This window comes from Cervus canadensis, chromosome 16 (genome assembly GCF_019320065.1).
Source record: "Cervus canadensis isolate Bull #8, Minnesota chromosome 16, ASM1932006v1, whole genome shotgun sequence".
In the NCBI taxonomy this organism is placed as follows: domain Eukaryota; kingdom Metazoa; phylum Chordata; class Mammalia; order Artiodactyla; family Cervidae; genus Cervus; species Cervus canadensis.
Genome location: NC_057401.1, coordinates 9,981,823 through 10,007,123, shown reverse-complemented (window position 1 = coordinate 10,007,123; position 25,301 = coordinate 9,981,823). Strand labels below are relative to the sequence as shown.

Below are 25,301 nucleotides of genomic sequence, written 5' to 3'. Positions count from 1 at the left end.
ACCAGAAAATATGGAAATTCTGAAAGACTGATAGGAATATTTCAAAATTGTACAAAAACCAGAGGCTTAATTTGGGACAATTTAGCATCAAAAGAGTCATAGCAATTGATTATAATCCATTTAATAAAACAGGAACCCATGAACTTAGTAATACTAAGATAGATAGATACATTGGGAGTGGTACAGGAAATTTTTACCTTACAGTAGAATGTCAAATAATAAATGTAGACAAGATGATGGAACAGATGATTCGCATGTAGAAAACTTTATAGTAAAAATTGTTTTGATCGAGGAACAAAAATGGATACTAATACAAATGACTGAAGGTGTGATCAGAAACAGAATTTAACATGGCCTCAAAGTATCTCCAGACAAAACACTCATTCAATAACATTACACTGAAAAATCTAGCAGATGTCTTCTTATCAAATGATAAAAGTTAACTTTTCACCAGTTAATGAGACAAATCAACATCATGTCCCTTCTGATGTAATGCAACGAGAGGAATACAGAATCACTTCTGTGCTAGTCCTGCCAAAAATGCATACTTGAAATCCAATCATGAGGAAACATCAGACAAACGCAACCTGACAGACATTCTGCAAAGTAATTGTCCCACTTACTTCAAAAATGTCAAGGTCATGAAAAAAAGGAGAGACCAGGAACGGTTCCAGATAAAATAAAACTAATGAGACATGACAATTAAATGCAATTCATGATCTTGGATGAATCTTGAACCTATAAAAGACTTTATTTGGGAGGGAAAAAAAAAACTGAAACTTATTTCTCAAGAACCATTTTGGCCCCAGATGCCTCCGTGAGGTTCACTGTGGCTTTTGCTGGTTTACATCACTTCTCAACTTCTCCTTCTGCCCATTTGTTTCCTTTCCCTCCCCTTTACAGTTGTTGGTCCCTAAAGCACTCCTTAGAAAGTATCTTGCACACTAAACTCCATCTCTCAGAGTCTGGTTCCTAGAGAAACTCAACCTGAAGCAAAAGGAATGAGTAGGATCTTAACAGTCCAAGGTTGAGATGGGGTGCATTCTACACATGAAAACTGGTCTAAGGAAAGTCTCATATTACAAAATAAACAGCCCAACTGATGGCTGGGATCCTGAGAGCAGAGAGCAGCTTGATATGAGATAAAGCTGCAAAGATAGATTAGGGCAAGCCCATATAGGATGTTGCCGGCCACATTAGTGGTTTGAGTTTGTCTTAAACCCTGCGTGCTCAAGTTGTGTCCAATTCTTTGAGACCCCACGGACTGTAGCCCACCAGGCTCCCCTGTCCTTGGAATTTTCCAGGCAAGAATACTGGAGTGGATTGCCATTTCCTCCCCCAGAGGATCTTCCCAACCCAGGGATTGAATCCGAACCTGGGTCTCCTGCATTGGCAGGCCGATTCTTCACCACTGAGCTTGTGTTAAGAGTGATAGAAAGTCACAATGGATAGGAATCTGTCTGCCAATGCAGAGGACATTAGTTCCACCCCTGGTCCAGGAAGACCCCACATACCTCGGAGCAACGAAGCCCATGTGCCACAACTACTGAAGCGTAGGTGCCTGGAGCCTGTGCTCCACAAGAGAAGCCACTGCAATGAGAAGCCTGTGTCCTACAACAGGGTAGCCCCCACTCACTGCAGCCAGAGAAAGCCTGCACAACGCAACAAAGACACAGCACAGTCAAAAGTAAATAAATAAAATCTTTCAGAAAAGAGTAATGGGAAGCCACTGGAGGCTGGAGAGTAGAGTGGGGTGGGGCAGGCAGTGCATAATAAGATTTGCAACTGGAAGGGATTGTTATTACTGTGGCAGAATGTGGAAAACAAGACTATAGAAGGGAGGGAACTTGGAAAGACTAGTGAGGAGGTTATTGTAGCGGTCTAAATAAAACACCATGGTCATTTAGACTAGAGGGTGGCGATGAGGATGGAAAATTTTTGATTGACTCAAGAAATGCCGAGAAGGTAAAAAATGACATGACTTCATGTTGGATACAGACCATAAGGAAGGGGAGGTGTTAAGGATGACACCTGGGTTTTTAGTTTGCTAAACTAAGTAAATGGCACCCTTCAATGAGGGAGAAACATTAACAGAGGATCAGGTTTAGTGGAGAGATCATGAGTTTGGGAGAACATGAACTTCCATTGACAACCAAATGTGGGGCTCTGGAAACCAAGGAAAGAGAATGTTTCCAGAAGAGGGAGAGATCAACTGTGTTGAAAGTTATAGAGAGGTAAGGTAATATGTAGCTCAAAAATACCCATGAGAGAGCTGCTTCAAAGGAATGGTAAGCCAGGTTGGACTGGGCTGAGAAGTGAGTAGGAGGAAAGAAAAGAGAGTCGCTTTTCCTTCCACTACAGGAAAAAAATAAAAATAAAACAGGAAACATATCAGCCTAAAAGAAAAGTGTCCTAATTCTAACCAAATCAAATATCAACTGAATTCAAGCTCCGCTTGGGATAAAAATTAATCTTAATGTATACATGTCATTTTACCTAGTTCTCTGAACTTCAAAGGAATGGAACCAGCTCTAGAAAAAAAGCTCTAGAAAAAAAACAAGATAGCTAGTTGTTACCACCACCATCTGGATTAGAAAATAACAATTCTGCAAAGAAATTGCTACAAGAAAAAAAAAAGCTACAAAAAAGTCACTTCAAAAAGTGAAGCAAGAAAGTCATTCTTTGTTCAGCTTTACCTGATTTACTCCCCTCTGAGTCAATGACTACCCCCTAACCCAGGTAAAAGATATGGATGTTTTTGTACAAATTCAATAAACAAACGTCCTGAATTTAAAACCCAGTTCACTGATGGAGTGTTGTATCTTTGCTCTCTTCTTTGCCTCAAATGGGAAAATACACATCCTTAGCTTTTAAAGTTCATGCCTTCCCCTCGCACCCTAGAGCCCATGCTCTGCAACGAGAGGCCACTGCAATGAGAAGCCGGTTCACTACAGCTAGAGGACAGCCCTGCTCTCCCCAACGAGAGAAAAGTCTGCGTAACAGTGAAGACCCAGCACAGCCATAAGTAAACAAACAAATAAACAAATAGAAATTAAAAGTAAAGTTCATGCCTTCTTCTTTGTTCTACACTTAGGACGTATCTTTCCACAATGTTTTTCTCACATATCCAAAACTTAGGTTCCAGATCAGCTTCTATCCGTGAGTCTTTTCTGGTTACACCCATATCACACCTTTTTTGGGAACCCTTAGCATTTGTGCATTTAAGGTGTAATGCTGCCAACCAAGTCTTGCTCTCAAATTGCTAAATATTTTCCACAATAAATTATGAAGTCCCAGCAGGCAGAGACTATGACTCCCCATTCTCTAAAAGGTTACCAAGACTCTATGTATCAATATATTTGAATTAAGTGGAACATTGTAAACTAATCATAATTTACACTGCTCAAAAACCCCATTTATATCTCCATATCCCAGTCTTCAAATTTCCCTATAAATAATAGCTAACATTTACTGATTACTATATACCATTCACTGTTACAGACACCACGTATTAACACTTAGAATTCTCCCAACAACCCTATGACATAGATATTACTATTCTTGCTTTGCAGATAAGAAAACGGAGGTACAAAAAGGCCAAGTGACACAGTAAATGGCAGAGTTGACAGTCAAAGAGAGACAGACACTGAAGCCCACTTTCTTAACTTTTTAGCAACAGAAAAATAACCCTAATAAAAGAGGGATGGGGTGGGGAGGGAGGTGGAAGGGGGGATCGGGATGGGGAATACATGTAAATCCATGGCTGATTCATGTCAATGTATGGCAAAAACCACTACAATATTGTAAAGTAATTAGCCTCCAACTAATAAAAATAAATGGGAAAAAATAACCCTAATAAAGCCTGGTCCTACCTGTCCAGGTTTACTGATGTGCCAAGAATAAGTAACAAGTTTAACAGCCATAGTTTAAAAGAAATTCTACTCTATTAGTAATTCATCACAAGTGGGGCATTTTCTGTCTCCTGTCTCCGCTGCAGAACTCGTTGTAGTTCTTGCGGCCCATAGGTGGCGCTGCAGGGACAGGTATGTGCTCAGGCATCATCAATGGGAGGGGCAGATGCGGGGGGGCGAGAACTCCATTCAAAGCCCCGCGGTAGGAGGAGCCTTGGGAGGGGAGGGGATGGCGAGTGTTGCGCAGTGCGCAGGCGCAGGACCAGGCTCTCCCCCCGCGAGAGTGAGGGCTGCTGGGCCTGATGACGTGGCCTGGTCGCGTCCGCTCCGGTGAGCCTCCGGGAAAGCCGGCGCCCCCGGAACTGTCCGTGGCCTAGTCCCGACGCACGCGTGCTTGTGAGCCGGGGATAGCGGCGGCGGCGGCGGCGGTCTGGCCTGCGGGGACCTGACGGAGCCGTTGCCATGGGGGAGTGACGCGTCCGCGCCCGCTGTTCCGCAGAGCGGAGAGACATGAGGAGACCCCGCCGCGGGGGTAGCGGCGGCGGCGGCGGCTCCTGATCCCCGGGATGGAGGAGAAATACGGCGGGGACGTGCTAGCCGGCCACGGCGGCGGCGGCGGCGGCGGCGGCGGCCTTGGGCCAGTGGATGTGCCCAGCGCTCGGTAAGGGACCGATCGGGCTCCCGCTTCCGGAGCCTCTCTCTCCCTGCGCCCGCCCGGCCGCTGCCCGGATCCTCCCCGGTGCACGCGGGACCCGGCGGCCGACAGCCCGGAATGCCAGCCTGGGTGCAGTCCGCGCTCCGCGGCAGCTCTCATTGGCTCCCGGGTTCCCCGCTGCGGGATAAATGCTCTAGGACCCGGGAAGGTTCCGCCTGAGTTTCTGGTGTTCAGAGCGGTCCGTTAACCTTAGAACTGCTGGCCAGTTCACGTGAGAGGTTTTCTGACCTGTCAGAAGAATTACTGTTGGCTGTTCCTCCCTCAAATAGTAGTTTGGTGATATTTAACCTTTCTGACGTCTGCCTGCGTACCTTTTAGAGGAAGGGTCACCATCACCTCTTCAGGCGAGCAAATCAAAGTACAAACAGATGAACTTTGATGTTCAGGTTATAACCCCGCACATCAAGAATCCAGCCCGCCCTCTAGTTTTTCTTTTCCTTTCTTCGCCTATTTTGTTTTATCATTAATTAAGAAATGCGTGCGCATTGCCAAAAAGTTCAAACAGTACAGAAATTCATAGAGTGAGAAAAATTCCCCTCTCCCGGTAATGTTCCCACGAACTCCAGAAAGGTCAGTACAGTGACCACTTTCCAGCTTGTCTTTCTGGACCTATGCTAATTTCTGAGGTAGTGTCTCAGGATGCACGAAATAGGGCTCAACAGTTTGATTGAACCTGATTTTCATCGCCTTTATATTTTTTTTTTCATCGCCTTTATATTTAATAGGGTTAATGAAGTTAGGTGTTTCTTGTTCTTGGATATCTCCTTTGAGACTGGAAGATTGCTTTGCTAAATTCTTTGGAACTGTATAAATAGCATTACTAACATAACTATTTTTCTGTGAAATGCTGAGCCACTTAAATCAGCTTCATTTTTTGTAGTACAAATTTAATTTTCTAATGTCTTGAACAGCTCATTTTTGTAAAATAAAAACATGGTGGTGGTGGTGTAGTCGCTAAGTCGTGTCCAACTCTTTTGCAACCCCATGGGCTGTAACCGCGCCAGGCTCCTCTGTCCATGGGATTTGCAGGGCAAAAATACTGTAGTGGGTTGCCAGTTCTTTCTCCAAAAGGCCTTCCTGACCCAGGGATCAAACCTGGGTCTCCAGCATTGCAGGTGGATTCTTTACTGACTGAGCCACCAGGGAAGCTCAAAAAAAACATCGTATCAAGTATTAGTTACTGAGACGTGACAGCTAAATGCAATAGGCAATTCTGGTGTAGATTTAATACTGAGAAGATGTGGTAAAGGATAGTACTGGGTCAGTTGATAAAAGTGGACTGTAGATGACAGATTAGATAAAAGTATATCCATGTTAAATTTCCTGTAGTTTATAACTCTGATTTCAGAAGAGAATGTTCTTGGGTTTAGGAATACAAGTAATTAGGGATAGAGGAGCATAATATATGTAACTTACTCTTAAATAGTTCAGAAGAAAAAAAGTTTGCACCTGCCAATGCAGGAAATGTGGGTTCAATCCCTGGTTGGGGAAGATCCCCTGGAGAAGGGGATCTAAAAGACCCCACATGCCGTCAGGAAGATTGGAGATCATGAGTGCCATAACGGAGACCTGGAGCAGCCAGGTTGAAAGAATTTTTCTTTATTATATAGACTGAAAATCAAATTCTGATTATAATCTGCAACAAAAGCTAATTGACAGATTCTTTATGGATATTTTTATGCCTGAATTCACAAATATAAATTGTTTTACATGTTTCTATGTTGGCTTCAATAAATCCTCTTGGCAGGAAAGAGCAGAGGGTGACAACCAGCATTTGTTAAGCACTTCGTATATTCCAGGGACTTTGCATGCAGCATTTCACTTAAGCCTTACAACAGCACTGCAGACTCATTAGTTGTGTCCTTGTCTCATAGATCAGGAAACTGGGACATAGAAAAGTAATTTTTCTAAGGTCACATACCTAGTAAGTGAACTGGGAGTCAGTTCCCACAAACTTCTTTTTTTTTTAAAAAAAAAAAAAGCTATAAGCTTCCTTTTTATTTATTTATTCATTTTTGGCGGTGCTGGGTCTTCTTTGCTGTGCGGACTTTTCTCCAGCTGCAGAGCAGGGGCCGCTCTCCGGTTTCAGTGTGAGGGCTTGCTGTGTGGCTTCTCGTGTGGAACTCAGGCTGCAGGGGGCGTGCGGGCTTCAGTATGGTGGCTCCTGGCTCTAGAGCACAGACTCAGTAGTTGTGGCAGCATCACTGAGGGAGCTGCTCAGTTAATTGGTCCTTGGCATGTGGGATCTTCCCAGACCAGGGTTCAAACCCGTGTCTCCTGCATTAATTGATAATTGCAATAATTGATAATTATTGAATTGATTGATAATTATTGGATGAACCCATGTCTCCTGCACTGACTTGATAATTATTGAATTGATTTATAATTACTGCATTTATTGATAATTATTGAATGTCTCCTGCATTGCAGGCAAATTCTTTACCACTGAGCCACCAGTGAAGCCCCCAAACTTCATTTACACTGCTTTCTAAATAGTAGATACTTAAATATTTATTGACTGAATCAAAATAGAATTACATACACTGATTCTGTCTTTTAACTGGAGAACTGTGAGCTGCTACAGTGGGCAAAGCCTGAAAGGCAGGTTTGAATCCAAACTCAGATTTCAGTAATTTCAGATTTGAAGAATGAGTTTTTTTCTAACCCTTCACAGAAAATACCAGTGATACCCTTGATGAGGCTAGTTAATGGCAGATAATGATTTACAAGTCAGGAAGGTGGGTTGGATCACAATAAGTTGCCTGAAGGATCAGTGAGTGGCTCAGAAGCCACTGCCGCCATTAAAGAGCCTCCCTTCCTCACCCCTGAAAATTTCCCTCTTGGTATGTTTCCCTTTGCAATGTGAACTAGGGATTATGTGCTTATTATTAATAGTATATGGTTACCTGGCCTTGGCTAGTGTTTTGTTGTTAGCCCCACAGGAAGACTTCATTAGTTAACACTTTAAAAATCAAAGTATCTACCTTTCAGGTAAATATTCAAATAGTTTTCCTAATAATGACAAAAAACGTCAATATATATTACATGAAAAATCACATTAAAATATCAAAATATGTGTACAGTGGTAAATACGTGAATGTATCTAAAATATGTGCTTGTCCATACATGGAGATGCAAAGGAAAAGGTTTGGAAGGATGTCCCCAGTTGGGCACCTGTGAGCAGAAAATTAGAAATGGTTTTATTTAAAACGTTGATAACAAGCAACTACTCAGGAATTACTGGTTTTTTGTTGTTGTTGTTTTTTTAATTAAAAAGGAAAAGCATCCCTGGTGGCTCAGTGATAAAAATCTTCCTGCCAGTGCAGGGGACACAGGTTCAATCCCTGATCCAGAAAGATCTCACATGCTCCAGAGCAGCTAAGCCCTTGAGCCACAACGGTTGAGCCTGTACCCCAGAGTTGGGGAACCGCAAGTACTGAAGCCCACTCACCCTAGAGCCCAAGCTCCACAACAAGTGAGAAGCCCACACACCGCAACTAGAGAGTAGCAAGTATTACAGGGACTTCCCTGGGGGTCCAGTGGGTAAGCAGCCACCTTGCGGTGCAGGGATGTGGGTTCAATCCCTGGTGGGGAACTAAGACCCCACATGCCTGGGAGCAGCTAAGACTGTGTGGCAGAGCTAGAGGGTCCATGCACTGCAATGAAAGATCCCTCATGCTGAAACTGAGATGCATGCAGCCAAATAAATAGTTTCCAAAAGAAATACTATGTTTAATGTTCTGTATGACTGAATCTTGCCATTAAAGTGCCAAATTTTTAAGTTTTGTTAGCACTTTAAAGAAAAAATCATTTAGAAATAATTTTACATATTCCCCTATCTTAAAACAAGTCTATTAAGTATAGTTTACCTTTTTCTTGATGACGAGACTTGATTTGTATCTGACTGTTTGTGACTGCATGGACCATAGCCCATCAGGCTCCTCTGTCCATGGAATTTTTCAGGCAAGAACACTGGAGTGGGTTACCATTTCCTGCTCCAGAGAATTTTCCCAGCCCAGGGATGGAACTCAAGTCTCTTGTGTCTCCTGCGTTCTTTACCACCATGCCACCTGGGAAGCCCAGCTGCAGCACACACTCTCTAGTTGTGGCTCTTGGGCTTAGTTGTTCCACGGGATGTGGGATCCTAGTTCCCCCACAAGGGGTCAAACTCACATTTTTTTATTGGGTTGTTTATTTTTTCTACTTAGTCTTTAATACACACACACCTGAGATTCTGTAGACTACTTTTGTTTCCCTAGTTGCAATCAGTTGCTTCCACATCTGTTCCTTTAGATCTCTGCTTATTAACCTGGGTCACATAAATACTTGTTTCTTGCCTGTCTTCTTTAGACCTCAAACTCCTTGAAGGGAGGGCCTCTATTACAAGTTTCTTGGATAGCACCTAGAAATGCATTTAATTGTAAGTAACCAAACTAAGAGAGCTTTAAACAAATACGGATATATTCTTCTCACATAAAAGAAGCCAGAGGCTGCCAGTATTGGTTCAGCCCCTCAGTAGTACCATCTAGGAGCAGATTCTTGGCCTTTGCTCTCCACCATTCCAAGTATGACTCTCATATTCAGGCTTATTGTCAAATGGATGACATTTTTTAAAGAATGTTAAGATTTTGATAACATTTTTAAGATAAATTTTAGATAAAAGTCCTCCTTTGAAGACAGAAAGAATGCAGAACTAGTTGCAGGTGCATCAGGCCCTTTTATCAGGAGGAGGGAAGGCTGTCATACCTGAAACCAACCCGTCAGACTGGTCTCATTAGACTCCAGTGACACCTGGCACATAGTAAGTGAGCAGGGAATGTTTGAAAAACGGCTTCACAGCTCCTGAGGGCAGTACAAGGCCCTTTGCTGGCATCAGGAATTCCCAGATTGCCGGGGTTTTTAATGTACATCTGTCTGTTTTTTCTGGTCTCTTGTTTTATCCTCCCTGGCTTGTTGACCGTGTCGTTCTTTGCGTCCTTGCTTCTATCCTGCTGCCTTATTTTTACATCTAGTTAAGAGCTGAAGGAGTGAAGCGCTTGAGGCTTCGAGCTTCCCTCTCTCTTCCCTCATTCTGAATTCCTGCCTGGGTGGATGACAGTTTCAATTGCCAGAAGCTTGACTGCCAGTTATGTACTGTGTTACTGTGCTGTCCGTGTTGCTAGGCTAGACATCGCTGTATCACACAAGTGTTAACAGCAGAGTAAGCATTCTTTTGTTTAGGAAACATTTGCTGAGCACATATTATGTAAGTCCGCTTGTTAAGAACTGAATAAACAGAAGAGTTCTAACTCAAAAGTAGTATTTTTATTGGCTAATTACAAATTGCTACCATGATCATTAGCATTAATGTAGTTAATTTACTTCAGTCTATCTGACTTTTTTCTCTAGTTTAAGTGAAGTTGCTCAGTCGTATCCGACTCTTTGCAACCAGGTAGACTGTAGCCCGCTGTGCCCCTCTGTCCATGGAATTCTCTAGGCAAGAACACTGGAGTGGGTTGCCATTTCCTCCTCCAGGGGATCTTCCCAACCCAGGGATCAATCCTGTGTGTTTCCCGCATTGCAGGCAGACTCTTTACCCTCTGAGCCACCAGGGAAGCCCTAGCTTAAATAGAGAAAATCTACATTAATCTTGAGTTTAATATGCATTTTGTTTGTAATATTTAATGATTTTACCCTTCGTGAGGGCCACTGTGAATGTATAATTGGAAACAGTTTAAAAGATGGGAATCCCCAAAGCCTTCTGGATGAACTTGGGTTTTCTATGTGACCTAGTAAAAGAGCATACTTAAGAGTCAAGGGCTGGGCCCTCGCTAACTCTGTGGACTTCAATTTCCAATCTGTGACAGGAAAGGAATTGGACTAGAGAATCTCCAAGGTGCTTTTCAGCTCTTAAATGTTAGTGGTTTGTTTTTTCTAGTGCATTTACATTTACTTTCATACCTACATAATTGCTAGAAATGCGATGGATTTTTCATGTCATACTGTGTTTTCAACCAGTCTGCAAACAATCCAAAAGCAAAATACACTCAGTTTTCTGTTGTTGTTATAGCCATAATTTTATTATTTTTTCCAGTACTCCTTTTCTCATTGAGATATAACTTACTGTAAAATGCATAGATTTTAAAGGTACCAGTTTGCATTTTTCGCAAGTGCATATTCATCTTTCAGCACAATCAAGTTGTAGGCCGTTTTTATCACCCCAGAAAATGTGCTTGATCTTTTAAACAGAAATTTCAATATTTATACTATTCTATAGGTAGATTAAGTAGGAACCTCTGTGCTTTAGGATTTGAGTTACATCATTCTGCAAAATGTTTTTATTAGCTTTTTGGTGATAATTATCACATTGTTAAAATTCCCAAATGGCATCATTAAAAGGTCCCGCAGATTATGTTCATGAAAAGAAAAACCATTTTGTTCTAAATTTAATTTTCTTTAATGTTATTTGGTCTAAAACAGAAAATGAGCTGTCAGATGGTGAAGATGATAGAATTGTTGAGATTCATTCTTTCAGGGGCTGAAATTTATTTTCACAGTTGCATTAAAACTTCCAAAAGTATATATTTTGATGTCTTCTTAAGCAGATTACTGTTTGTTGATTTAGTGCAATGAGACTTAATGATTCACACTCAATGATTTTTTAGAGCATCCTATGTACATTGGTATCATTGCAAATCCAGCTGTTTTAGCACTACTATTTGAATGACTAAGGTTTGCTTTAAACTTCTGTGTCTGCTTTTTTGTATTTTCCTCCCATGGGTAGAGAACTCTTCCTATGCTGTGCTGCTTTGCACATCCCCTGTACCTCCTTTTTAATATATTAACTCCTGTTAGATGTAAGCTTTGCAAGTAGTCTCCTGGGTGACTTGTGAAGACGATCTGTTAGAATTTCTCAAATTTTTATCTCATTCTTTTTCATTTCTAATTTGTGTGTGTTTTATAATATATAATAATATCAATGTAGTAGTACATGTTTGTAATATCTAGATAAATAATGGGTTTCAGGTGCTTTTTTTTTTTTTTTTTAATACTAGAGGTATATGATCAAAGAAGACTCAGTTCAGTTCAGTTTAGCTGCTAAGTTGTGTCCGACTCTGCGACCCCATGGACTGCAGCACACCAGGCCTCCCTGTCCATCAGCAACTCCTGGAGTTTACTCAGACTCATGTCCATTGAGTCGGTGATGCCATCCATCTCATCCTCTGTCGTCCCCTTCTCCTCCCGCCTTCAATCTTTCCCAGCATCAGGGTCTTTTCAAATGAGTCGTTCTACCAAGCTGGAAAACATGATTTCCTCACTGTTTTCTGATTGCTCTTTCAGGAGTTCCTTTTCCCTTTCTTTTTATGGCAGCACCAGGTTTTCATGGATGCACTGTTCTTTCTTGTCCGAGGATATATAGTTCTTTGATGTTCTCTACTATTGCCTATGCTCTCTGTATCTTTTAAATTTGTTATTTTAGTTTGATCTCTCATTATAGACTTATTGCAAAGGATTAATTACCCAGATTTGGCTTTTCATATGTGAGTGAGGCCTAAAAAGCTAGTTAGAAGACTTGTGTAGGGCTTGTCCCCTGGTGGGCTTCCCAGAGAAGGGTTCTCCTGCTGGGAGATTGAAGTCTGACAGTTAGGATGCTAGAGCTAAATGAGGGAAAGCAGGTGTGTTGGGGTAAGAAGGGAAACTTCCTTTTAATCTCTATGATTTTAGTCCAACACCTCATCTTTCTTTTTCCATTTGCCTTTTGTCTAGACCTCTCCAGGGGCTAAACTTCACTTTTTCTGTCCTTATTGAGGGAAAATGGTTGCCTGGCTGTGCTGGGTGGGATTCTGGAGACCTAACTACTTGGCACATTTCTAGTGTGTGTGTGTGTGTGTGTGTGTGTGTGTGTGTGTGTGTGTTAGTCACTCAGTCATGTCCAACTCTTTTTAGCCCCATGGACTATAAAGCCCCACACTCCTCTGTCTATGATATTCTCCAGGCAAGAATACTGGAGTGGTTTCCATTCCCCTCTCCACACCCTTTCTGAGGTGCTTCACATTCCTAAGCCTTTTCAAGACTGTAGGTCAGGTCACTTGACTTCAACTATGACTACTGCAGCCACTTAACAAAGCAGAGGAGAGGAAAAACTTCAGGCATTTTCCATCCTCTCCCTTCCTATATTGTGGTCTCATTTCATGACAGTTTGGTTTCTGTTTTTATTCTTTTTATTTGTTTGGAGTAATTCTTTAAAAAGTGCATTATAAAGTAGTCAAAGCAACTCAGTAAATCAAAAATGTTTATTTTTAGTTTGGCTTTTTTTTTAAATAGACTGTACCTATACATAATACATTCACGTACATTGAAAAGAATCTGAAAGTATATATACCAGTGTTAGTAGTAGTTATCACATGGGGGGTGAGTTGGTTTTTGTTTGTTTCATATTTTGTTTATATTTATGGTTTTCATAATGACCTCTATTGTATAATAAGAAAAAGATGTCAGAGTTCCTTGTGATTTCATTGATAACCAAAACTTGTTTCTGTTTTTATTTTTCAGATTAACGAAATATATTGTGTTACTATGTTTCACTAAATTTTTGAAGGCTGTTGGACTTTTTGAATCATATGATCTCCTAAAAGTAGTTCACATTGTTCAGTTCATTTTTATATTAAAACTTGGGTGAGTGTGTGCAGTTCTTTTTTTCCTTAATGTTTTTTAATGTCTTTGAAAATTCTGTGTTAACTGAGTATCTTTAGGAAGTTTTACATAAAATATTTTGTGCATTTTATTCCTCCTGAAAAGCATTTGAGACATATATATATATATTTTAAGATAGACTACCTAAGCTTAGAGATAATAGGCTGGATTTAAAAAAAAAAAAAAAGAATTGTCACACTCTATTAGCTTGCGAAAACATCAACTTTTACTTTAGTTTGTGCTAATGTGTGAAGAGATACCCCACAACCAAGGTAAGAGAAACCCCAGTAAGACAGTAGGCGCTGAGAGAGGGCATCAGAGGGCAGACAGACTGAAACCACAATCACAGACAACTAGCCAATCTGATCACATGGACCACAGCCTTGTCTAACTCAATGAAACTAAGCCATGCCATGTAGGGCCACCCAAGACCGATGGGTCATGATGGAGAGTTCTGACAAAACACGGTCCACTGGAGAAGGGAATGGCAAACCACTTCAGTATTCTTGCCTTGAGAACCCCATGAACAGTATGAAAAGGCAAAAAGATAGGACACTGAAAGATGACTCCCCGGGTTGGTAAGTGCCCAGTATGCTACTGGAGATCAGTGGAAAAATAACTGCAGAAAGAATGAAGGGATGGAGCCAAAGCAAAAACAACACCCAGTTGTGGATGTGACTGGTGATAGAAGCAAGGTTCGATGCTGTAATGAGCAATATTACATAGGAACCTGGAATGTTAGGTCCATGAATCAAGGCAAATTGGAAGTGGTCAAACAGGAGATGGCAAGAGTGAATGTCGACATTCTAGGAATCAGTGAACTAAAATGGACCGGAATGGGTGAATTTAACTCAGATGACCATTATACCTACTACTGTGGGCAGGAATCCCTTAGAAGAAATGGAGTAGCCATCATAGTCAACAAAAGAGTCCAAAATGCAGTACTTGGATGCAATCTCAAAACGACAGAATGACCTCTGTTGGTTTCCAAGGCAAACTGTTCAATAGCATGGTAATCCAAGCCTATGCCCCAACCAGTAATGCTGAAGAAGCTGAAGTTGAATGGTTCTGTGAAGACCTACAAGACCTTCTAGAACTAACACCCAAAAAAGATGTCCTTTTCTTTATAGGGGACTGGAGTGCAAAAGTAGGAAGTCAAGAAACACCTGGAGTAACAGGCAAATTTGGCCTTGGAGTACAGAATGAAGCAGGGCAAAGGCTAATAAGAGTTTTGCCAAGAGAACACACTGGTCATAGCAAACACCCTCTTCCAACAACACAAGAGACGACTCTACACATGGACAGCACCAGATGGTCAATACCGAAATCAGATTGATTATATTCTTTGCAGCCAAAGATAGAGAAGCTCTATACAGTCAGCAAACACAAGACCAGGAGCTGACTGTGGCTCAGATCATGAACTCCTTATTGCCCAATTCAGACCTAAATTGAAGAAAGTAGGGAAAACCACTAGACCATTCGGGTATGACCTAAATCAAATCCCTTATGATTATACAGTGGAAGTGACAAATAGATTTAAGGGACTGGATCTGATAGAGTGCCTGAAGAACTATGGACCGAGATTTGTGACATTGTACAGGAGACAGGGAACAAGACCATCCCCAAGAAAAAGAAATGCAAAAAAGCAAAATGGCTGTCAGAGGAGGCCCTACAAATAGCTGTGAAAAGAAGAGAAGTGAAAAGCAAAAGAGAAAAGGAAAGATATACCCATTTGAATGCAGAATTCCAAAAATTAGCAAGGAGAGGTAAGAAAGCCTTCTTCAGTGATCAGTGCAAAGAAATAGAGGAAAATAATAGAATGAGAAAGACTAGAGATCTCTTCAAGAAAATTAGAGATACCAAGGGAACATTTCATGCAGAGATGGGCTCAATAAAGGACAGAAATGGTATGTACCTAAGAGAAGAAGAAGATATTAAGAAGAGATGTCAAGAATACACAGAACTGTACAAAAAAGATCTTCATGACCCAGATAATCATGATGGTGTGATCACTCACCTAAAGCCAGACATCCTGGAGTGTGAAGTCAAGTGGGCCTTTGGAAGCATCACTACAAACAAAACTAGTGGAGGTGATGGAATTCCAGTTGAGCTATTTCAAATGCTAAAAGATGATGCTGTGAAAGTGCTGCACTCAATATGCCAGCAAATTTGGAAAACTCAGCAGTGGCCACAGGACTGGAAAAGGTCAGTTTTCATTCCAGTCCCAAAGAAAGGCAATCCCAAACAATACTCAAACTACCGCACAATTGCAGTCATCTCACACGCTAGCTAAGTAAAGCTAAAAATTCTACAAGCCAGGCTTCAGCAATGTTTGGACTGTGAACTTGCAGATGTTCAAGCTGGGTTTAGAAAGGGCAGAGGAACCAGAGATCAAATTGCCAATATCCACTGGATCATCGAAAAAGCAAGAGAGTTCCAGAAAAACATCTATTTCTGCTCAATTGACTATACCAAAGCCTTTGACTGTGTGGATGACAATAAACTGTGGGAAATTCTGAAAGAGATGGGAATACCAGACCACCTGACCTGCCTCTTGAGAAATCTGTATGCAGGTCAGGAAGCAACAGTTAGAACTGGACGTGGACCAACAGACTGGTTCCAAATAGGAAAAGGAGTACATCAAGGCTGTATTTTGTCACCCTGCTTATTTAACTTCTATGCAGAGTACATCATGAGAAACGCTGGGCTGGAGGAAGCACAAGCTGCAAGATCAAGATCAAGATTGCTGGGAGAAATATCAATAACCTCAGGTATGCAGATGACACCACCCTTATGGCAGAAAGTGAAGAAGAACTAAAGAGCCAGTTGATGAAAGTGAAAGAGGAGAGTGAAAAAGGTGGCTTAAAGCTCAACATTCACAAGACTAAGATCATGGCATCTGGTCCCATCACTTTATGGCAAATAGATGGGGGAATAGTGGAAGCAGTGGCTGACTATTTCTTTGGGCTCCAAAATGACTGCAGCCATGAAGTTAAAAGACACTTACTCCTTGGAAGGAAAGTTATGACCAACCTAGACAGCATATTAAAAAGCAGAGACATTGCCAACAAAGGTCCATCTAGTCAAGGCTATAGTTTTTCCAGTAGTCATGTATGGATGTGAGAGTTGGACTATTAAGAAAGCTGAGCACCAAAGAATTGATGGTTTTGAACTGTGGTGTTGGAGAAGACTCTTGAGAGTCCTTGGACTGCAAGGAGAGCCAACCAGTCCATCATAAAGGAGATCAGTCCTGGGTATTCACTGGAAGGACTGATTTGAAGCTGAAACTCCAATACTTTGGCCACCTCATGCGAAGAGCTGACTCATTTGAAAAAACCTTGATGCTGGGAAAGATTGAGGGCAGGAGGAGAAGGGGACGCAGGGGATGAAATGGTTGGATGGCATCACCAACTCAATGGACATGAGTTTGGGTAAACTCCGGGAGTTGGTGATGGACAGGGAGGCCTGGCGTGCTGCAGTTCATGGGGTCACAAAGAGTCAGACAGACTGAGCAACTGAACTGAACTGAATGCGGTTTTTGCAAATTTAATGTCTGGCTTAATAGAACACAGCTGGATTCCCACATCTGCGTCAGCATTCAGTTGGTGCAGTATCCCACGTGAACTAGCCTCTGAAAAGCTCTACTATACAGCCCTGAGAGAATAAAAGTAAAAAGAATAAATAGTATCTAAATAGCTCTTTAAAAATTGTTTGACCTCACAGCCCCCTAAAAGGGCCTCAGGGGCCCTAGGGATTCCCAGACCATCCTACTGGGGTAGTCTAACCTTCCAGCTGGCATGGAATGTCACCTGAGCCTTGTGTGGGCACAGATGTTCCTCATTTTCCAAGTTGAACCACACTGGTTTGTGTTCACTCTATGTCCCTTCCTAATACAGGGTACGCTTGAAAAGAAAGTGAAAGTGTTAGTCACTCAGTCATGTCTGACTCTGCAACCTCATGGACTGTAGCCCGCCAGGCTCCTCTGTCCATGGATTTTCCAGGCAAGAATACTGGAGTGGGTTGCCATTTCCTTCTCCAGAGGATCTTCCTGACCCAGCAGTCTATCCTGGGTCTCCTGCATTGCAGGCAGACGCCTTACTATCTGAGCCACCAGGGAAGGGCCCGCTTATAGTATACCTTTTACATTATTCTGCATGTAGTAAGAAATCCTCTGTAAAAGATCGTTGGACCTTGGGACTGATGGTGACCAACCTCTGTATTAATAAGAGTCTGTTACACTCCTGGCAGTATAATTTCAGTAATAATGAAAAGTGATTCTTGACTAGGAAATTTTAAGAACCAGTTATATGTATTTTTATATAACTATTTTGGGTATGTGAAAGGTAGGGTATATAATTAGTACTTTCTTCATTTCTATTTCAAGATTTGTTATTACTGAATTTTTGAGAAAATAGGAGTTATTTTCTTTGGTATTTCAGAGTATAAAAAAATATCGAGAGTTCTTTTGTGACTTGTAAACTGGGTTTTGAAGGCCATTACAAAAGAAAGGAGTTCCCAAAACGTCATGGCGGAAGCCTTATTAAAATAAGTGTTGTTCTCTAGTGTAATTTCTTTAGAGGCTAACATACCCTTCAAGTTGTAGTATATTTAAGTGTCTTTACGTAAAACCATACCTTGTATATAAGATTAATTAATATTAATTTGTTAATATTTCAATATTCACAGGACTGCATTTTTTATGGTTTTGTTTCAAAAGCCTTTTTCTTCTGGGAAAAGTATTACCAAACGCCAGGTAAGTCTTTTGCAGAATCCTTGTGTCCTAGCAGTAGACCAGGAGGCAGTGTTCTTTCCTTGATCAGGATTACTTATTGAATGATTTTAGGTGCACAGCAGAACATTTGTAGAGTTAATTTGCTCTTGACTTAGCTTTTCAGAACTGAGGCTTTAAGAGTACACTAGAAAGTGCTAAGATAATGAAGTATTTAAAAATGTAGTATAGGGTAGAAAATGTCTCAAGCATGCATATAATTATTTTATTTAATACACGATCCATATTTTGAAAAGATTTCTAAATCAGGCATGTAGACATGCCCACAAGACTATGAGATGTCACTGGGGAACAGGCGAAGCATAAAGGTTAAGAACAGCGCATCTAGAGTCAGACAAATTCATGGCTGCTCTAGTTACTAACTCTTCCTTAAAGTAAGTTACTTAATTTCTTTACCTTCAGTTTCTCACCTGAAAATGAAGATGATAATGCTTTCCTAATGAAGCTATGAGGAATAAATGGATTAATAATGTAAAGTTCTTTTAAACAGTGCTGGACATGTTGTGAGTGCTAAGTCGCTTCAGACTCTCTGCAACCCAGTGGACTGTAGCCCGCCAGGCTCCTCTGTCCATGGGGATTCTCCAGGGAAGAATACTGGAGTGGGTTGCCATGCCCTCCTCCAAGGGATCTTCCAAACTCAGGGATCAAGCCCACATTTCTTAGTCTCCTGCATTGGCAGGCGGGTTCTTTACCACTAGTGGGAAAACCCAAGTAGTGAGTATGCAATGCATACTAGCTGTCTCCCCCATCATCATCATTATTTTCTTTAAGCATCTGAGGTTCAGGATGCATACCCAGAAATGTCCTACATTCTGCATCATCATCTCACATTATCACCTCTTTGGACAGCACTCACACCCTACTATATGTTTGCTTTATGCCACAACTTAGAAACCTGTGCTGTGATTTTTCATTATAAAGAAATTTAAGCACCTCTGTTTTAGAGACCAACAACATTTTTTAAAACAGGATTAATTTTTAAACCCCATCTTAACTTTTTCCCCCTCTCTTTTCAAATAACTGGAGAATTGACTATTCCTGCTGGAAAAGAATTTAAATACTAAAACATTTTATGTTCCTGGCAAACTGGTGAGAACTAATGTAAAAAATGGAGAAAATTGTACTCTATAGAAAAAGATTTCAGGATCTAGCACCAGAGAAGAATATAGAAAATGCAAAACAGAGTAGTATCTTGCAAATCTAGATTTAGTTAAGACATCTTAATAATTTCTGCCTGATTTCAAAATGCATAATTATTTGGCTTTTAAAATATTTGTGCTACCATTATCTTCCCCTTTGTGTTTTGTTTATTTGTGTGTGTGTGTGTGTTTTGTTTAAGATTTTGAGATATTTAGCTAAACATGACTGAAATTTTAAATTTTTTGTTTCCATTTTTAGTGGATCAAAATATTTAAACATGCAATTGCTGGGTGTATCATTTCACTCTTGTGGTTTTTTGGCCTCACGCTTTGTGGACCACTAAGGTAAATAGAAATGCTTCATTTTGAATATTAGTTTTTTGCCATTATGTTTTATGTCAAATATTTTTGTCAGTTAAATACAAATGCTGCTTTCATTTCGATAGCATTAGGTACAACTAAGTGAGTATACATACATATTGAGGACCTATTTAGTCTGTGAACTAGTTCTTTGTTGAATAGCATTAATGTATTGTTCATGATCTGTCATAGATATTTTACTAGAGTCCACCACACAGTTTCAGAAAAATTTTAGCACAAATGGCTTTTTTGTTAGTCATTGATTATATCCCTTTTAGCAGCTGATTTTAGAAATGAAAAGTCTAAAATGGTAAATAAAATCAGCCAATGGGGAGGAGAGCAAAATCTTTTGAAAATGCTCCCTCCCCCAACTCTGAAAGTCCTCTAGTACCCACAGAAAATGTGTGAAAGGTATGGTTATAAACAAATGTCTTGGAAATAGTGTGCCAATCATCAGATTTAAGAATGAGTTAACTCTCATTTCATATTCCCTAAGTCTATATAGATTCTTTTATGTAAATTGATCGGTTCGGGGGGGCAAAATGCTTAGGGCCACTTAATTTAATAAGAATTATGACAGATGCAACTGTGTATAAGTCTTAATGTTTCTCTATCTCAAAATTATAAGAAAAAGTACCTTGCCATTGATGAGGGAGGAATATGGGGACAAGAAGTAAGGAGTAAGCTGAAGGGTATTCTAAAAAAATTCACTCAGGGTGATGGAGTAGACAGAGTAGGAAGTGATTAGTGGGAAATGCTTTGTGAGAAGGCTTTTCTCCTCTCCCAGCGAATAAACGAGCTCTGGGTTTGTCTCTCTTTAGCTTGTTTACCCTGTTTACTTTTCGAAAGAGGAATATTTAAAATTCCAGTGTCACATCCCTGTCCATGACAGCAGTAGGATCCTGGAGTGGTGGGAAAGCTGGCTGGAATTTCTCAGCTTGGGGAAAGCCTTTTCAGTTTATGCTTAAATATGCCTGAGTGATAATTTCTTACTCCTAAGGTGATCTTTTGGTCTATTTGTTACTAAATCACCATCACTGAGTGTTAGGGAAGGACGGGGGAAAGTTGTTAATTCTTATCTGGCTCCTCATTTAGTCATCTGTTTCTGCCCTTACAACCCTCAGTACCACCAGCTCCTCTGCCAACGCTGCCCCTCTCATTCTTTTACTAAAGAATTCAGTCATTCAGCTTCTTGATCGTAGACTTCTTTGGTGTTCCATAGCCTATCTTACTTCAAGTGCTCATTCTGCTGATATATTTATTTTTTTTTATTGTAATTTCCCAAATATTAATAGAACTAAAATAATCACTGCCATGTTTTCATTAGATTTTTGAGTAAAGAGGAAAAATGAAAACTTTCTTAATGAGAAGCTCAAGATCTGTTACCATGTAGATCCTATAAGCTCCCTTCAGCTGGCAGTGATTTTTCATTATTTCATACATATAAAACAATAAATCTACATAAGTGTGAGCATTCATGTGTTCCCCCAAATAAAACCTTACCAGTTCCTCTGGGGCTTTATGAATCCCCTCCTGATTAAATCCCTGTCTGGCTACCATTGGATGTAACCAGTATTTCTTTTTTGCAGGTTTTTTACTTGATGTGAATACAATTACATTGCATGTACTTCTGTGCAGCATAGTTGTTACATTCAGTGTTATGTTTGAGATTTACTCATTTTGATGCATGTAGTGTGTGTATGTATATACATGTGTATATATAGTTCTTTCAGTTTTATGTTAGTTTTTTGAAATACAATAATTCATATACCATAAAATTCGCTCTTTTTGTCTTAGTCCATTTGGGCTGCTGTAACAAAAATACCATGGGCTGGGTGACTTTTAAAAAATGCACACTTGTTTCTTAGGATTCTGAAGGCCAGGAAGGCCAGGATCAAGGTACAGGTGATGTGATGTGTGATGAGAGATCTCTTCCTGGTTCATAGAAAGCCGTCTTGTTTCTTCACTGTAACTGACATAGCAGAAAGGGCAAGGGAGCTCCCTTTGGTCTCTTTTATAAAGCCTTTGATCTCATTTATGAGGGTTTCACCCTCATAACCTTAAGCACCTCTCAAAGGTGCTCCTTACCTCCTAATACCATCACGTTGGGGATTGAGTTTAACCTTGGGGCAGGGAGGGGGACACAAACATTCAGTCTGTAGCACTTCTAAAGTATACAATTCTGTATTTCTTAGAATTTGTGTATATTCATAGAATTTCCTTGATTTTTACCACTGTATACTAGTCCTTTGAATGGATATATTCTATGTTACATTATCCATTCTCTCATCAGAGAGTATTTAGGTTGTTTCCAGCTTAGGAATATTGCAAACAATGCTGGTATCTTGTAAGTGTTTCCTGGTACATGTATATAAGAAATATGTATGATAATTCTACAAGTAGTATTAGTAGATATTTGCAGTTACAACCTTCAAAGATACATAATGCCAGAATATTTTCCAAGGCAGCTGTGCATGTTTATCTTTTCCATAATGGTTTATGAAATCAAGGGGAAAGATGTATTTTCTTCTCCCTGAATCCGGTTGAATTCCTGCTCCCTGATAAAGATCAGACATATCTCATGAATCACGGTTTTATTTCTGCAGGACCTTGCTGCTCTTCGAGCACAGTGACGTTGTCGTCATCTCACTGCTCAGCGTTTTGTTCACTAGTTCTGGAGGAGGACCAGCAAAGGTAGAACTTTCCGTTATTTGAAAATTGAAAGTATACAAGTAAAATATTATCCAAGGCAATAAAATAGTGTATCCTTTCCCATTTAGAAGAAGGCAAGGCTTTTTGCTAATTATAAATTTTTCTCAGAAGTGTTCTATTTTTTACTTTTTATTTTGAAATCATTATAAATTCCTGCTTGTGTGTGTGTGTACTCGGTCATGTCTGACTCTTCGAGATCCCATGGCCTGCAGCCTGCCAGGCTCCTCTGTCCATGGAATTTTCCAGGCAAGAATACTGGAGCGGGTTGCCACTTCCTCCTCCAGGGGATCTTCTGACCCAGGGATAGAACCCGTATCTCCTGCGTCTCCTGCCCTGCAGGCAGATTCTTGACCACCGAGCCACCTGAGAAGCCTAGGAAGCTGCAGACAGCACAGCTCGAGGTCCTTGTGCCTTCACTCAGGGTCAGCAGGCGCGTCTTACCAGCTCAAGTACACCGTCAAAACCAGGAAACTGACATCCGTACAACCCATAGACAGTATTCAGATTTCACCAGTGTTACATACACTCATGTGTATATGTTTGTGTGTGTGTGTGTTTAGATTTGTTTAACCATCACCATAGTCAAAGATACAGAACTGATCAGTCACTGCAAACATCTCCTTCATGCTTTTTCCGAGCCCTCCCCTACTTCATTCTTAACTCCTGTACATCATTTTTGGAAAATATATCCCTAAAAACTTGTTATATTTAAAGTTTGATGAACATTTGCCAAGTAGGCAACCCTATTCATCTTATATAATTTAAGTATTGATCTATTTTTAGTAAATTTATCATCAATATGCAACTAAAAGTTCTTGCAGCTACAATACTTTTTACTTAGCAAATTAAATGCTTCCCTGTCTTACAGAGGAAAGGAGAAATAAAGGCAAATAGGTATAATAGTCTCTTTTCTGAAAGGGACTTTCAGGCTCAGTACTGAATAAAATAAAGTGACCAAAGCAATATGCCAAGTAGAGCAAAGTGAGTCTGCCCAGCTTGTACATTTCAGATTGGATCTATGGGTATTAAAGTATATGCTACTATTTAATCTTTTTCCTTCATTCACAGAGTATTCCAAAATAAATGTCAAGTGTACTCACAGTGTACTCCAAAATCAATGTAAAAAAATCACAAAAGAGAAAACCCGTACATGTGACTTCATAATGATTACAAACGTCTACATAACAGATACCATTGTGCGGGGAATTCCTGGCAGTCCCGTGGTTAAGACTCCGAGCTTCCACTGCAGGGGACGCTTCCCCTGGAGGAGAGCTAGGGTCCCACGTGGCACAGCCAAGAGAACAGATAAATAAGAATATTTGAAAAATCATTGTGCAAACTAACAGTGGTAACAAATTGCCACAAAATTTTACATTTTTTAAAAAAATATACTCAGATCACTCAAATTGTTTAAAAAAAAAGCTGAAGATCTTCAACATAAACGAGCTAAGGACAAAGACAACTCATAAAATAAATACAAATGACTTTAAAACATTAAAAATTTTACTGCACTAAAATGAGAGTATAGATCTTATATATCCTCTCATTAGCGTCAGTAATGAGTCTGGGCATCTAACCAGACCTGTGGTTTTTTTTTTAGTTCTGACTGTGAAGTACTACAGAATTTTCAGTGCCCTCTTTGCAACAAAAGTCTAAGTTATAGTCTCCATGTTTGGGTATTGTTAATTTACGATGTCCTGATTCAATGAAAATTAGGAAATTTTAAATGGTATGGCTTATGTATACTGACTTTGTCAAAATACCTACCACACTAATAGGGAATTTATCAAGTATAGTGGTTATCTTGTAATGAATAAAAATCATTTTGCACTTAAAATTTTTATTACACCTGTACATTTGTAACTAGAGAATGTATAATAGTGTTATTTAGATTGCTTCTGTACAGAAAATTCTGAAGAATTTGCATAAACCTGGATAGTATGTCCTTCCTTTAATTTTCTTTTGTCAAAATTCTTTCCTGGAATGAGAACTTAAGAAGTGTGTCAGCTTTTAAGTGCATTATACTTTTACCAGATATTAGAGATGACTGCTGATTTTCTTAACATGGCCTCTGTTCTTTTTCCCTAGAAGAATGGTAACTAGAGTACTGACATTATTGTAAATCAACTGTCTTCACTATTTCTTGCATGTTATAGAATAAAATGTCACTACTAATTATTCCTTAGCTACTTGGGCTTTTCAAACAGAAGCAAAGTAACATTTAAGATTAGTTCTTTGAACACTTAACAGTTTGTGCATGGTAATATCCTTATTCATATTAGCAAAGGCACAATTGAAGTTGTCATTATTAAGTGTCTTAAAGTGCCCTGAAAATATACTGCAGAATTTATGGGAGCTCTTTACTTTTGCATCTTACTCTTAATGCTATAAATTTACATTGTATAGTGTAAAGATTTTAATGTCAAAGGTTATTTTATCTTTAAATAGGTATTTGAAAATTTTCTTTAGCATTTATATAGTCATGGTCTTAAAAATCAACACTTGAAAAAGCCACTCTTGGTGTTATTCTCTTCATTTTCAGACAAGGGGAGCTGCTTTTTTCATTATTGCTGTGATTTGCCTGTTGCTTTTCGACAATGATGATCTCATGGCTAAAATGGCTGAACACCGTATCCTTTTGCAGAAGATGGGAGTTTTTTAGTCTTACAGAAAAACAGAAGACTGGCAGAATGGGAAAGGAGGAGTAACTGAATTAAACTAATCAATCATGAATGAAACTTTCATAGATTAATGTAGGTATTCTAAATCAGTATTCAAATAGTGAATAAATTCATTCTAAGTTAAATATCTTTTACAGCACCCGAAATTTTGGGACAGTGAAAGAATATTTTAGAATGGTGTGGTGCTAATGTATGTATGTGTTTACATATATATGTATGATTTACTCACTCAATAAAATCAATCTGTTTGCTGCCTTGTAATTTAACAATTTAAATGCTCCGTTTAGAAAGCAGTGGCAGTTATTAAAGTTTTTTGAAATT

General features: G+C 39.8%; 1 protein-coding gene across 1 annotated transcript in view; it reads left to right on the top strand.

The window, feature by feature from the left end:
* Positions 1 to 4,196: 4,196 nt before the first annotated feature.
* Positions 4,197 to 25,301, top strand: part of SLC30A5 (solute carrier family 30 member 5) — a 31,819-nt gene continuing 10,714 nt past the window's right edge. The window contains exons 1-6 of the mRNA XM_043488774.1: positions 4,197 to 4,572; positions 13,159 to 13,281; positions 17,986 to 18,052; positions 19,487 to 19,572; positions 22,194 to 22,281; positions 24,842 to 24,929. Coding sequence (XP_043344709.1) covers positions 4,478 to 4,572; positions 13,159 to 13,281; positions 17,986 to 18,052; positions 19,487 to 19,572; positions 22,194 to 22,281; positions 24,842 to 24,929 — 547 coding nt within the window. The 5' untranslated portion in view covers positions 4,197 to 4,477. The remainder of the gene's footprint in view (positions 4,573 to 13,158; positions 13,282 to 17,985; positions 18,053 to 19,486; positions 19,573 to 22,193; positions 22,282 to 24,841; positions 24,930 to 25,301) is intronic.